This window comes from Eucalyptus grandis, chromosome 6 (assembly GCF_016545825.1).
Source record: "Eucalyptus grandis isolate ANBG69807.140 chromosome 6, ASM1654582v1, whole genome shotgun sequence".
Lineage (NCBI taxonomy): Eukaryota > Viridiplantae > Streptophyta > Magnoliopsida > Myrtales > Myrtaceae > Eucalyptus > Eucalyptus grandis.
Genome location: NC_052617.1, coordinates 45716008 through 45731271, shown reverse-complemented (window position 1 = coordinate 45731271; position 15264 = coordinate 45716008). Strand labels below are relative to the sequence as shown.

Genomic DNA, 15264 nt, shown 5'->3' with positions numbered 1-15264 from the left:
TCAACGAAGGCTATGCTCAAGTCCTAGGTCCTCAACGCTCAAACTTGAGTCCTTAGTGCTCAAGCTCGGGTCTATCCAGGCTAAGACCCAAGACCTTGGTACCCATGCCCCATTCTCGACACTCAAGTCAAGATCCATCGTGGTCGGACTTGACTCTAGTGCCCGTACTCAGTTTCCTAGCTACCCCTGGACAAAAAACTAATGCCCAAATAGTGCATGTCTATTTAAAAAAATCAAATCAAATTTTTTATATCAAACGATAGAAAATACTTTCTAATTTATTTTCATCTCTCAGCCGAGCATCAGAAAAGGAAGTCATTTCTCGGAACTTTTTTAAAATATTTTAATATTTTCTGCAAAGCAAATGAAACTTAATATAACCCAATTCTACAATTTAGCCGGCCAACTTTGCCTGTTGTAGACTTTTTCAACGTCAAATGTGTCTTTACATGTCAGAATCAGAATAAATAAGAACATTACTCCTGGGAAAAGCTACAAACGATGTACAATATACAGCATGCCGTACAAGACTTGCATCCGGTGACCAATAATTTTCCCTCCACGACTGTCTAATCACATATTTACAACTATCACAGTACCTATCCACTAGCACATCAACTATTCCTTTGAGGAAACAAAGAAATACCTGGCGGAAGCCATCTGAGGATACGGAATATAACATGCCATCCAAAATCCGAACTTACATTAGCAATTTCTTGGCCTGAGGTATTTTGGAGGCAGGGAAGGACACCTCTCGTTCATATGGGGGTATGGGTCCATGGTATTGTATCCCGGTAGTTCCATCCGGTACTTCCCTCGGATTTGACAGAAGGGGAGTTTGACATCATCGGCATCGTTGCACCATTTCGGCAAACGGCTCGAATTATTCTCAAAGAACCGCAGCATATATGCATCTTTTATCTGCGCATGTGAAGAAAGACGAAATGAGGAACTTGAACTTCAGAAACAGAAAACTGGAAGCATCTAAGAGAGATATCTCTAATCAAATGCATAATTCATAGGACTGATACAATTAATTAGTTTTTCCTTTCTCCCAACGTAAAATGACTGGATTCACTATTCTTCTCCCCAAGAAAAGAAATGGAATTCATGTCATGAAAGAACCTAACTCCCGGTACCCAATATGAAATGACAATCCACTCAAACAAGATGATGCACATTGTGCATGGTGGCCTCACCGTGAATTCCGTCACTTGAATAGAGTCGGCAATTGAACCAAACAATCCTGCCTCCTTGTACATTTCAAGAACAAAGGCAATGCAAGAGGTTGACTTTCCATCACTGTACAGCCAATCATCCTTCTCAGGGATGGTAAGCAGTTCATCGAAGGATGAGCCACGCTTTTCAGTCTCCACTAAAATATCTGGAAGATCCAGCCCCTGCATGAAGTCAACGATTATTTCTGGAAAAGGGAAAGGATATGATGGATTTCACATAACAATTTTTATCCCCTTCAGTTGTCAAAGTATGTATATGTTTTCATAGACATATCCTCAACCTGCCTTTTTTGCGCTTCATCTGGCACATCTCATCAAGCATACAGAGAAGTACCAGAGATACAGGTCGTTGCCTTCAATGACCCGACATATATGTTTAAGTCGTTTTTCTTCTAAAATTTTTTTTTTTTTTTTTTTTTTTTTTTTGGTAAAGGTTTTTTCCTTTTTGCTCTAGTCCTTTAAACCATCAAAAAATGAGTTTTTACCCAATCACACCTACAAGTTCCCTCAAGTCCCTAATTTTCACTTCTTATTCCAGGAAACACAAAACTTGACATTATTCCTTGACTAAGGAATCGAAATCAAAGCAAATCAGTTACTTGAAGAAAAGTTGGATGTTGGAGCATTTTCGCTTAGCTGAATTATGTATAATTTTTTATGGGACAACACATCGTTTTGTTGCAAAAAAAAACAAACAAAAAAGAAATATATGAAGTACATCTGAATTTCTCGTCCTCAACAATCCACTCTCTCTAGGATCTCAATCTGAGCTAATCCGTCGTGTCATTAGAGTCCCAATAAACCAGATGGCAAAGTCCCAAGGAAGGAAAAGGATTTTAGAAAGAAGAGGCCTACTGTTAACCTGACAGGGAAAAGAGGGATGGTGCTGTTTACAAGAAGATAAATGATGCATGGTCTCCACTCCAGCATCAAGGCAAATCAAACTATGGACATAGAGAAGTTAAACCTTAATTGGCTTCCTACTAAATGACACCATAACATAAGTCCTTACTAGAGAACATTCTAGGTGGATTGCGGAGCCTAGCCGTACAAGTTAAAAAATTTAATAATGTAGCCATTTCACTCAAATTAAATGAATACTCAAGAATACTCATATCTGACTCATCCATGAGATATGTCCTCGTGAACTGTTCAAGTCTACATAAAGATCCTATGGAGTCATAATATTAAACAGTATTTTTCTAAACCAAAGTTCCTCAGCAGCGACAAACTGTTAATGATACCTCAGTTCCAAGTCGCAAGTTCAAGGCTTCGTTCCACAAGTTAGCAGCATAAGAAGGCCTTAATTGATTCCACACTGTCATAACAGATGCAACCTGTATAGTCACTGCACTAGTTAAACCAGCGGAAAAGGAGACCTTTAAAATGCATAACATGTCACAGTATGTAAATCTGAACTTCTAGTTAGATGTCTCAAAGGCACAAGAATCTGCATTTTCAACTGAACATAGACCGGAAGGTAGCCTATAGATAACCCTATTGATGATTATTGATTTATTCGGATAAACTATGGAAACAGAAATAAAGTTAAATAAGGATACCAGATGAGCATCCAAGGGAGGTGGATAGTTCCCGTCAATTGTGTCTATCCAGCTAAATATCATGTTGTGATAACCATACGGTTTTCCTTCCATACTCCGAGCATATTCCCATGCAGCAGATTCATTGAACTTGGCCCGTATGTCAGGATGCAAGGGAAGTAATGCAATATGGGGATTGGCATTATCCTTATTCAGCTCAAACTCCCACCATTCATCCCATGGTAACATCGCAATAATGTCTTCACCCTAAAAGGAGGAAAAAACAAAGGAAAAGTCCTTCAAAGTCATTATAATTGGCAAAACTTTGAAATACCATGAGCTTTATGAATCATGTCTCAGACAACTACAAATGGTAAACTAGAAAGCTGCTGTTCGTCAATGCACAAGTTTTTTCTTAGGTCTATATTAAATTGCTGCATTCTCATAAGGACTTGCAAATCCACCCAGATTCACTCCTCATCAGCATAGCGTCTTATATCAACACCAAATTGCTGCCACTTGTGAGAAAAGCAGGTCTGTTAAATTTTAGCATGGAAGGCAGGCAGCAGAAAATACAAATGGCTGACTGACCAAATAACCCGAAAAAAGTCTCTTGTGCTCTGAGCTTCCCTTGAACAGACTAAGAAGAAAAGACCAGCATAGTGAGACGGGACAGTGAAAACACAAAGTAAATTATTGGATGCAGCAAAGCAAATATATCTGTAAATTAGGCAAAAATTCTGCAACCACTTTTCCTCCTTTTACAATGATCACTCAGGTCAAGTATTTGCTGCTTATGACTTTCCTCATCCTCGGAATAACTGGGTAAGGCAGCTGATGAGGAATTTGGCATGAACAAAAGTGAAATACTCTAAGCCGAACCACAAATCAATTGCATCATGCTAATGAAGGCATGTTCCCATTAGGATGGGTAAAGGACGGATCAGACGCAATACTTTTCTATAGAAGCACCTTATATACCAGGCCAGCCAATTTTTGATCCTACCTCTTCATTCTCGTGTCCTGATTCTCCAACCCACAGCTTTCCTTCAGAGTCCCTCAAGCAAACTGCAGAATGACCAGCATAAGAACCACTGACCCACTTCTCCAATGTCTCAAAGCCACCCCACCGCCCACGGATTTTTGAAATTGCAAGGAAATCTCCAGAATGAATATCATCTGTACTTATGTTTGTCACCCAGGGTTCGGGGCGTTCCTCAAAGGAAGCACCCATGTGCTTCTTGAGAAAGGCAACATTAGAGTTTTCACCCCAGCCAGTATTTGTAAACAAAGGGAAGACATCCCACAGAGCTTGAATTGTTCCAAGCATCCCAGCTTCCATGAGGAAGATAGAAACTCCCTTGCTTTTTACCTGATTTCAGATGAAAAGGGACCATGTTTTCATCCAGATAATAATGACTACAAAACATGACAAGGAAGATGTTAAGTCCCTTATTAAAGAGAGTACACACGTACGTATTCATACTCTGCTTTTCCTTCCCAAGCCTTAAACTCAAGGGTATGCTCCCGAGATAAGAAGTAGTAATCCCATGTCACACGGTATGGAGTTGCAAAGACATAAAGATCCATGCATGTCCAGCTGTGAGCCTTGTTGACCTGAATTAGTGCCCATAAAATTCATAATTACCAGTCACCACTTGAAAGCATGACACAACACAGATAATAACAGGTTATATGCAGCACTATTTAAAATCACGGATGGAGCAACAACCACGTGTCCCTAGGAACATGACATAAATGCCTTGCCATAAATAACAAAATTGAATATCTGTATGGATTATGATACTAGGAAAAGAATTGAATCAGCGATCAAATAACAAAACGTCTAAAGGCTCACAACGATACATCAAATGGGAAGAAAACTATGCAAGCAGCAAATGCCCACAAAAGAAAAGCCTCACTTTCCAGTAATATCTTGAACTGAGAAACCTGAACGGGCAAATAGAGAAACTAAACGCTTTTTCCCAACCAACTGTATTGAGATGCACAGCCAATATCCGGGGAATGGTCAGAGGTGAGTCGACTCAATACAGGTTTTTGTCCAAACTCGATTCTTAGATCAAAACTCAAGGCTGGATACTGAACTCAGCTGATAAGGTAGTCACTATTCCGCTAGGCCAGAGCTTGGATGGTTATCCAAAAGCAATTCATAAGCACAAAGGCCTCAATCAGTCGAAGACATAGTTATCACCAGAAAGTCTACTGTCAAATCACATGCGAACCAATCAAGTAAAGCATCACGAAATCGAATTCAACTCCACTTGGTTCGATACCTATCATAGAGTCAAAACTAACAAAATTCAACCGGAGCTCAAGTGGCTCGCAATAACTCAGATTCATTTGCAACCTAACTCAGTCATCCTCAACTATCAAAAATCTCCAGCGTTCCGATTCCCAATAACAAGCGAAAATACGCTCACCGAGTTCAACAACACGCACGAATCCACGAAGAGAACGCCAGAATCAGACCTTGATGTGGAGCGTGCCCCCGCCGAATTCGCTCTCGCTCTTGTTGTGGAACTCCATCCAGGCCGTGGAGTCGTAGAAGCAGGCGCCCTTCCAGTTCAAGCTGGCATTGGCGGAGGGGGAGGCGGAGCCGACGAAGGTGGGCAAGAGATCCAGGGGCCGCGGAGGCGGTTGAGGATCGGCCACGAGAGCTGCCTCGGCAACAGCGGGAGCGCGTCCTCGGGGCGGAACGGCAGTTTCGCGGACTGCGAGAGGGGCGCGACGGCGGAGACGGCGGCGAGGAAGGCGAGCAGCAGCGCGATTGGAGACGAAGAAGCCGAAGAAGCCATTGCCATCGCGGACACAGAGAAAGAGAGAGAGAGAGAGAGAGATTCTGTTATGCGGGCGTGCGGGCGATGGATAGATGGGAAGAGAGAGAGAGTTTTTAGTGTCGTTGATGGAGATGACGACGATTCCTGGAATTTGGCGGCTTCGTCAGCGCTGATAATCGCTTCAACGCATGAATTTGATCTTCCGTTGGGGCAAGACGAGAAAAAGGGTAGTTGATACATTAGGCTCGGCCGAGTTGTTTCGCCGACCCGACCCGACCCGACCCGACCCGACCCGACCCGACCCGGTTCCTTCTTAGTTGTGGAGTCCAACCTGATTCGAGAACCCAAACGTAAAAAGGGGACGGCTAAATGATACTTTGCCCCATTCGACCTGGGTAAGTTCTTAAAAAGCTAAAAGGGAAGAAACGGGTGGGAGAATTGCCCTAGGTGGAAGACTCCACAATGTCACCCATGTATTCATTCTCTGTTGAGAAGACAAAAATAAATAGGAAATTAAGGAGCGCTACGATACGAAGGTAGACACCACGTTGAGACTTTATCCTAATTACTACTAAATATATAGGTATAGTAGCTTCTTACGTCTAGAAATGAGTGAGAATAAGTGAAAAGCCCACGACTGAGTTAACACGCTTACAGCATTGTACCCAACCACAGGCTAACTAGTATCCTCGGTTGCGTAGAGTGCCATAGCATAAAAGGGGTCGACTAAATGATACTTTGCCCCTTGAAGTTTTCCTTTTCCATCCCCTCCAATATCACTCTGAAAAAGAATAATCTACCTCGATTTTTTCCGCCTGACATTTACTGCTTTACTGCCGGTGGAAAGGAAATATTGTGCAATGGCCCTAACTCGAGCGGGTAAAATATGAAGGTTTCGATGAAATTTCACAAATTATATTATATATTGACTAGAAATAAAATATAATATGCATGTGACCCATGGAGATGACGCCTTGATAGAATCGTATCGAAGAATTTAGAAGATCGCATTATTCACGCATCTAAAGATGGAATCTGCACGCCGAATATCCGCGAAAGCCTTGAAGGCACGCTAATGGCGCGATGCTGAAGTAGAACTAGGAAGTTGTTGGATGGATGCGCTCTTCCTTGTCCTCTGAGTTGGAACTTGTGGCTAAGAAAGAAACCGGAAGGCCCGACGACGAACAGACTGACAAATTTAATCATCCAAGGGCAACCAAATTAAGCTAAAAATTATGGTGAGATATAGGGACCGCGTTCAGGATAAGAATCGCCGATCGGAAGAATAACTAGTTAATCCAAACCTTGGAGGCATGCACTATCCGAGTAATTGTAACCGAATTAGTATTCAAATATCTCCAGATAGAAACCAAATTGTATGTATTTACGCTGACATGTGAAGTTACAGACAAAGCTATAAGAGTTGCAGGTGAAAACAGAAACCATTTTGTCCCACGCAATGACTTATTTCAATCCTCTTTTCCCATCGCTTTGAATCTTTGGAAGGAACAAATTCTCGACCACCTTCTCAACTTAAAGCCGAAAAAGTGGAGAAAAGCGATCCCCTCGTTTTAGGTGTCATTTCCTCCCAACGAAGATATGGATGATACACAAGGGAACCAGTACCTACGTCTGCCATCGCTGTGTCCGTCATCAATCATAGCAAAACCTTCCTGCGCCCAGCAAGATGATGGTGTTTATAAGCCTAAGCAACCCAATCACCGAAACCCTTTTGGAGCGAAAAAGGACAGAAACCTACTCAAATGGCCACGCAAACTTACTTTCAACAAAGTTTCGAGTGCATCAATGGCACGGCCAGAGGTCCAGGACAGCCGTCTCTCTAGCTCATCAACGGTCACGAAACCTTGACCCTAACATCATAGCAAATTGAGAGCTTTTTCATCAAGATTTCTCATATTAAGATACTGGTAAAGAGAGCTAGAACAGAAAGGACCAATGCAACTATATTCTAAAAGATATTGAACAACCGCATCTGAGATGTAAAAGGGAATAAAAGAGTTGAGATCCACAAGAGAAAGTACCTGGGCGAGCTCAATGATTTCATTATGATCTTTGTTCAACTCAGTTGGGACTGATCGAACAAGCTTTTTCTTCCCAACAGATATGACCTCAAAACCACTACCCAACACCTGGAAACAAAAAATGCCATTTATGTGACTAAGTTTACAGTATAAACTAGTTTTAAAAAAAATGTTAACATGAGCAAACATACAGGGACATGTATAGACAAGTAAGTCACTTCACTAGAACCATTATGCAACAAAGGAAGCTCATAGATGAACCCCAATCCAGATTGATCAAAGATTCAACAAGCCGGACTTTCACAACAGATGATAGGCACAAAATGCAGTATTTCCACCAGGTACTGTGTGATGCGTGGAAGCACTTGATCTTAGTGCATCTTATAGGGAGATACATACACCTCATACATTAGTAGAATATACAAAAGATTCAATAGAGATGGACAGAATGTCAGAAAGCCTCAGTGAGGTCAAAATTTCCATCCTTAGAGTTTCCTGTATCAAATATTTAAATATAACACTACTTAAGAAACACATCCGCTGTGTCTTCCTAGAATTACTTCAATGGTCAAACACGATATCAGATGAAGACGTTAGTCTTAAGGTGGAGCATGCAAAGATAGGATCAGATGTTGCATGGGAAACTTATTACACGATACCTTCAGCTTACTTATGGCTCGCAAGCAATCATCCTCAGAAACAGCTTCCCTTGAGCCTTTTCTCTTCTCACGAAGAAGACTGCAGAGCTCCTGCAGGTTGATTAAACCTCCATTTTGGGCTCTCGTTGCCAAGCAAATCTCAACAATTTGCACCCCTGACTAATTGAGTAGCCTATTCAGCATAAGAAAATCTATGACGAGCTGATACATAAGCTTCAACCAACTAATATTATACGGAGAAAAAAGACTAAATGAATCAAAGGGGAAAATTTGCTTTTATCCTTCAAATAAGAAAAAACAGAATCTAATTGCAGGTATATTTAGATGAGCCCGCTGCCCCACTCTAGACCTAGAATGTTTCATCCAACTATATAACATAGACAAGTTTGCCCTAACCAAATAAAAACCTCTATATTACTTATGTAGATTATTTGAAAACCTATGGAGAATAGCAAGCCACCGCAAATTCAAGACAGATTGCCATTCACCACCTATCATTGAAAAACATTTGATTCATTTTATGGCCATCTATTTTTTTCCTCCAAAGCAAGAGAATTAACATTAACAAAGGCAGAGGACGAGAGGAAAACCCTTCTACTTTTTTTCTTCCTTTTTAAGTTTGTGATGTCCACCAATGTGCACTTCAGCCTATATTTGGCATGTTTCAGAACTTAAAAGCGACAAAAGCTACAACTTAAGCACTAAGATGACGAAATACCAACCAATTTCATAATAGAAGTCACCGATCCCCAATAGCTCAGCCCAAAAACCTTTATTTGATGCTAAAGGATCTACTCCGACTTTTGCGCACATCTCGTGGAACTGCGACCTGAATGCGGGATTCTTGCGAATGTCATTCTGCACATCATTAGTGAAGCTTGATCATCATTCCCCATAATCTATTTAATTGCAAGAAAGAGACGAACAGAAATATTTAAAAACGAAGTGAAACTATCGTTCAAAAGCATGCATTGTCGAGTACATGCGTCTCTATCAACAGGGTACAAGACTCGTCTTTGGAAACTCCAATCAACAACTTCTAATACAAAGAAAAAGGAGACACTGCTAATTCACAAGCTAAAGAAATATTATTGCCAATACAGAAGCAATGGCAATTCATCAAATATGATTCAACCGGAAAAACTGACAGAACTAGCCCGAAGGGCAGCACCGCATCATGAACGGCAAATCATTTATGGCGATTACAAACTGCAAGCACTATGAACATGCGCACATCAGGAAAACTCATTAGCCAATAGGCCTCCACTACATAGAGTTCTGACGACAAATTCTCAGACACCATCGCCGCAATTTGCAGCCAATTCCATCCGAAAAGGCATTCAACTGACTGTATAATCTTCCCCGTTAAATTCTAATTCCACCAGTCACCTCAAAATCGACAAAAGAGATGGGAAAAATCGAGTGCAGCAGGAATCGACCTTGTGCTTGCGAGCGAAGTCCTCGAGCTGGGAGCGGAAGGTAGCGAGCTGCTCCTTCATGAGATCGGTCCGGATCTTCGCTACATTCTCTCCGAGCAATCGGTATTGATCCTGCCCGGACGCAACGAAGAAAGCAACGAGGGTCAATTTGAGCGAGAAAGGAACGGTTCGATTGGGAAAGGAAGCAAAGCAAAGCAGGCGGTAGTGGATTCGGCTACAGAGAATGACGGAAAACATGATGAGGATGGCAACGAAACTAAACGAAACGAAACGAACCCTAGCATTTGCCGCCGTTTGCAGGCCTCCGATTCCAGGTCGTCTTCTCATCTCCGCTCTCTCTCTCTCTCTCCGTGTTCAGTTCAGACGAAAGGTTTTGGAATGACCAGCAGGAAGGGGATGAATGATGTGGAGGAGCGACTCGAAGACAGACGATATATATATTTAGAAAGGAGATGTGTCAACAACAATCAGAGTGGCGCAGCGGAAGCGTGGTGGGCCCATAACCCACAGGTCCCAGGATCGAAACCTGGCTCTGATATACAGAGAAAAGGCTTCTCTCCACTCTCCTCTTTTTTCTTTTTTTCCCCCTACATATATAATCTTCCTTTTTTTGTGAGTAAAGAAAAACCAATTGCCCGCTCATTAATCTAGTCCGCAAGACATTATATAACTTTTCTAAGATTTCTTCCTTTTTTTTGTGAGTAAAGAAAAACCAATTGCCCGCTCATTAATCTAAGTACGCAAGATACCGTCAAAAAAAAAAAAAAAAAAATCTAGTATGCAAGACATTATATAGCTTTTCTAGAATGTTAGAGAACGTTGTTTCCCCTTTCATTTTCGTTTTTATATCTTTATTAAAAATTCACTTCTCCATCCAATGTTAGTTTAACACACAAGACTTCATATAGCTTTTCTAGGATGCTAAAGAACGGTGTTTCCCCTTTCATTTCCGTTTCTATATCTTTACCAAAAATTCACTTCTCCATCCAATGTGACGATTGCCTGGTTTAGGCCGGATAACGATTTTAGATTATTCATGTAGGTATATATTTATATGCTTCTCTTGGGGATCATAAGGATGCCAAAAAAGGCAGGCGTCTTAAACCTTTAAAAATGACGAGACAACTAGCCATCAACATCACCGGTAGTGATTTCTTAGCAAAAGCCCAATTAAAGAGGTTCTCGCATGGCTCACGAGGGCCACCTCCAACGGCTTGTGGCCACTGCAAGCTCGGCCTCCAGCTTCGGTTGCAAGCTTAAGGCCTCCCGCGAGCGAGCTCGCCCAATACAGAGTCGGGCACGCACAGGGAGAGAGGCGGTGACGGTAGGGTTGGGATGCCGTGGTGAGGTTGGCATTCCACCGCATAAATTGGGGATACAATTTCAGCATATGATCACATAAAATCACTGAAGTTCGAACGATGAGTTTAAGTGAGGCCCGAGGAATTTTTCCCATTCTATGGAAAGAAGTACAAGAATATCTTCCATTTAACTTCCTTGTTGTATCTAACGCTCAGTGGAGTTGTACGTTAAAAAATCTACCTGTCAACTGCTATACTGGAGAGAGTCATGAAGGAGAAAAGTCCTCTCCTAATGTATATCCTAAACTCTTCTCTGCAACCCTGTTGAAAATATAATCTACTCCTAAGCAGAAATCCCAGTGGCGTCTTTCGGTATCAAGAATAGCAAGGCAACTGGAATGAATATGCAGACGACTTGTATAGCAATTCCTAGAAGGAGATTGTCAAAAGAACCGGAGTTGATATTCAAGAATGAAGCCAAGCCGGCACCTACAAATGAACCCAGCGTGGATCCAAAATTGTTGATTGACATGAAGAGTGCAAATAGAGTCCCTTCAATTCCGGGCGGACACAACTGTCCAGATAGAATCAAGAATGGCATGAACCTGCGTTCACAAGAAAAAACAATGCCCGCAGATTATGAGAAAGGATGGTCTAGAGAGCTGTGCTGGTAAATTCAATTGGGAACACACTATTGAACAGCAAGGGCAGATCTTAGTAAAGTGCAGACAAAGACGCACTGCACATACTTGAGTTGATTGATTGCATCAGCAAGAGCAGATCCACTCAACACCATAACTTTATCTGATATTCCAAACGACACATTTATTCGAGATACTAGAATCATATCCAGTGTGGTCAGCAAGGCTAAACCAACATGAGCAAACCTGCATTGTGTTCATGGATAATAAACGAAGACCCATCAGCAAACTGAATTATAGAAGAATATATTTACCGAAGAGAAAACTAAGGCAGAAAGCAGCCAAAACTTACAAGAGGATTTTTCGTAACTTCATGGTCTTGAAGAAACGATTGTATATAAAGGTCCCAATCATGAGGCCTACCCATCCAACAACACGCGAAGTCCCCAAAAACGATGCTTCCAGTTTTAAAAACTCCGTCTGGTAGTAGAACAAGACCGTTGAGAGGTTTGGAACGGTTACGTGAGCTAGAAAAAACCAAGCCATAGGTCTGGTCTTACAAGGATCGAGGAAAAGAAATAGAAAAGCACCCGATTAGAAATTTGGCCAAATGCATCCTAAAATCACTCAGGACAAAGAATTCAACAAAGATAAGGGCATTCCTTTTTACCACTCAGACACATTTAACTCTATAAAAAGGACGAGGCTAATAGACATACTTATGTGCATATCCACTAGGTAACATCTACGAAGAATAAGGGGCAGATCATTTGATGGCATAACACCAGTAGCAAGGCGTTTTGTCCTTAGACAAAGTAAAAATAGAGTCATTGACAAATTATCGATAATTTATACCTACTTCACTTCCATAGGTTTAGCTTTCTGTCCACTTACCTCCATATGACTGGCTGTTGAAAAGCTTGGTATAGACCGTAAATAGCATTTTTCAGAGAGCGAAACCATTTCAAGACTAGTCGATCACCTTCCCGGAAAGGTCTGGACCTATCAGAGGCAACATCTGTCTTTTTTCTACTCTTGTGGCTCTTCTTTCTTCTCGAAGTCCTCTTACTTTCTTTCTTAACTGTAAAGCTATCCTCATCTATTAAACTACTGTTGCCATTCATCAGATGGTTGCCTTCAAGATGATCTTTTTCATCATTTTTGCGTAAGGGATTCTCCTTTACTAAACCACATGAAAGTAATTGTACAGCTGGCAGCACGGTGAATAGAAGAAAAATAGTTGCTATCTCCACATTGGTTAATGCATATCCGCCTAATACACTCCCACAAATACCACCAAAAGCCATTGCAAACCAAGACAGTGACTGAAGATCTCCAGCAAACGAAGCCCTGAACAAGAGTAACAAGAGTAAGGTTATGCTGAGCTCACAAATTAAATGTACATAATCTCCCCTAAATTATAAGCACGAACAATCCAATTGAAAATGTAGCCCGATATGAAATATTAGAAGCCTGTTAATGAATACCTTTGGGACACTTGTTAAGCATAATTAGTGATTGTTGGATTTCCACGTTATTGATCACACATACAACAAGTCACTGTTTTGGATACCTTAATTTTTCCTTATTTTGTTGCTCAACAAGTGCTCTGAGGCCTCTCTAATAAAATCCATATGAAAGTAAGTCTCTTTCATTGGCAGCAAGAACAAGGGTGAATGTTTATAAATCTGAGAATTATGTCTATAATGTAAACATTTTACTCTAGTCTGATGCCCTAAAATAGGGTAACAAGAGAAAAATGTCATTGAGTGGTATGATGATCACAAGCAAGGTGGAAGTTATAACTATAAATTTTCTCTGCAAAGAAAAAATTCAAAAAGCAGAAGAGTGAAGGGACATACTTCTCGAATCTCACAGCTTCAGCGATCATTGCATCAATGACAACATCAGCCATCGCCGAGCCCAGATTTTGGACAGTTAAGAAGATCGTGAGGTACCATCTAGAATTCCTAAAATAAGCACTGAGGCCCAAAATAAGCCATGGCACGAGAGAGAGTATTGTCGAAAGAATAAGGTATGGAACCCGTTTTCTTCCTCCAATTGGAATGCAATCTGACACAATGCTGCACACCATAACATAGTGAAGTCAAAGGAAGTAAATTGAGAGAAAGAACACCGACAAACAAACACACATTGCTTCAGACAAGAGAATGACTACACAAACAAAATCAGGGGTGAGGAAATCAAGGAAGGGTCTTGTAATAAACATGGCCCTAAAAATAAACCCATTTCGGCAGACATGACTATGATCAGTGCTGCAGGGCATATTCAATGCGTTACCCATATAAAGGCTTTATGCTCCATGGGAAAAATGCAACTGAAAACACGAATTGAGAGGCCGAGGGCGACAATTTGAGTATGTCTTTGAGCTGGTAAGAAACCGCAGTCCACGCAAACGACCTGAAACCCTGCATACAAATAGAGAAACCATCACAAAATGGAACGAAAGCAGCGACAGCAACAACAAAATCCAATAGAGCGAGGCACGATGTGGTCGTTTCCCAGCTAGAAGGTACAGCCACCTATCCGCATCAACCGTCAAAGCACGAAACACGGGCGCAAGACTCGTGCCCGTAATCAGAAACCCACAATTCAGAGCCCTAATCAGCTTGCAGTAAAAGAAACCGATCAACAGAAGAAAATCTTCCGATATCGAAAAGAATCCGAAGTGCTTGATACCGACGCGCATTACTCACCCGAGAACACACGCAAACGAGAACCACACAACACCAGAAAAATCACTAAAACTCCACAAGACGATGCGACTCTCGATCCTTCCTATGATCGCGAGCACGTGTCCGAAAGGAAGCAAAAGGGAAAAAGAACAATCTACGCGTCCGAACGGGAATCGGCTCGAAGCGGAGGTAGGATTCGAATCGAACCTGAGTGAAGTAGATCAAGCAAACGAGCCACAGGAACGACGCTCCGAATGCCGCTCTCAGCTGCTTCAATCCTTTAGTCATCTTCTTCTCCCCCTCCTTTTTTGCAGTTCGAAAATGGAGGGATCTCGCGCTACCATCTCATCATCCCTGAATTTCCGTTTCAATTGGTCTCTTGGCAAAGCGGGGCATGCTTTCAATCGACGGTTGGTTTTTCGGGTTTATATAGGCCGACGGCTTTGCCCTTGCTCCAGGAATTCGAATGAAGAGGGCGTGCGAATAAAGTCGGGGGTGATACCGTCAATTCGAGATGAGATTCGGGGACACGTCCTTTAAACCTATGGGATGTCGCCACGACAGCAATTGCTCTGAAAGGAAAGGAAGTAATGTGCGTTGACCGATTATTATAAATCGGCAGAAAAAGCACTTCCATCTATTATGTCGAGATTTTTGCTCATTTTGGGCAGTCTCCACTGTCTGCATGTGTAGAATAATTTATTTAGGTAGTCCATTTAGAAACTCTCGATCCGTGAGCTGCAATAATTTTTATCAGAGAAATATTTAAAGGAAAAATAAGAAAATAAGAAATACATAAAGCTTTATTAATTTCGTAAAAAGTGAATAATTTAAAAAACATTACATAAAAATGATTGTTTATATCACTTAAAATAATTAATTAAAATAAAATAATATTATTTTCGATAA

At 41.4% G+C, this 15264-nt stretch overlaps 2 protein-coding genes and 1 pseudogene across 2 annotated transcripts; all 3 read right to left on the bottom strand.

Moving 5' to 3' along the window:
* Window positions 1-365: 365 nt before the first annotated feature.
* Window positions 366-5790, bottom strand: LOC104450232 (annotated as a pseudogene).
* A 1106-nt stretch (window positions 5791-6896) lies between these two features.
* On the bottom strand, window positions 6897-10115 carry LOC104450231 (vacuolar protein sorting-associated protein 22 homolog 1). The gene is made up of 7 exons (XM_010064692.3): window positions 9994-10115; window positions 9718-9828; window positions 9001-9136; window positions 8279-8433; window positions 7620-7727; window positions 7359-7448; window positions 6897-7250 (listed from the first exon to the last, which is right to left on the bottom strand). Exons 1-7 carry the CDS (start codon window positions 10042-10044, stop codon window positions 7149-7151), a joined length of 753 nt encoding a protein of 250 aa, XP_010062994.2. The 5' UTR covers window positions 10045-10115; the 3' UTR covers window positions 6897-7148.
* A 1010-nt stretch (window positions 10116-11125) lies between these two features.
* On the bottom strand, window positions 11126-14760 carry LOC104450229 (probable folate-biopterin transporter 4). The gene is made up of 7 exons (XM_010064691.3): window positions 14563-14760; window positions 13961-14088; window positions 13522-13743; window positions 12554-13009; window positions 12012-12209; window positions 11768-11905; window positions 11126-11623 (listed from the first exon to the last, which is right to left on the bottom strand). The coding sequence occupies exons 1-7, from the start codon at window positions 14641-14643 to the stop codon at window positions 11362-11364; spliced, it is 1485 nt and encodes a 494-aa protein (XP_010062993.1). The 5' UTR covers window positions 14644-14760; the 3' UTR covers window positions 11126-11361.
* Window positions 14761-15264: the final 504 nt, after the last annotated feature.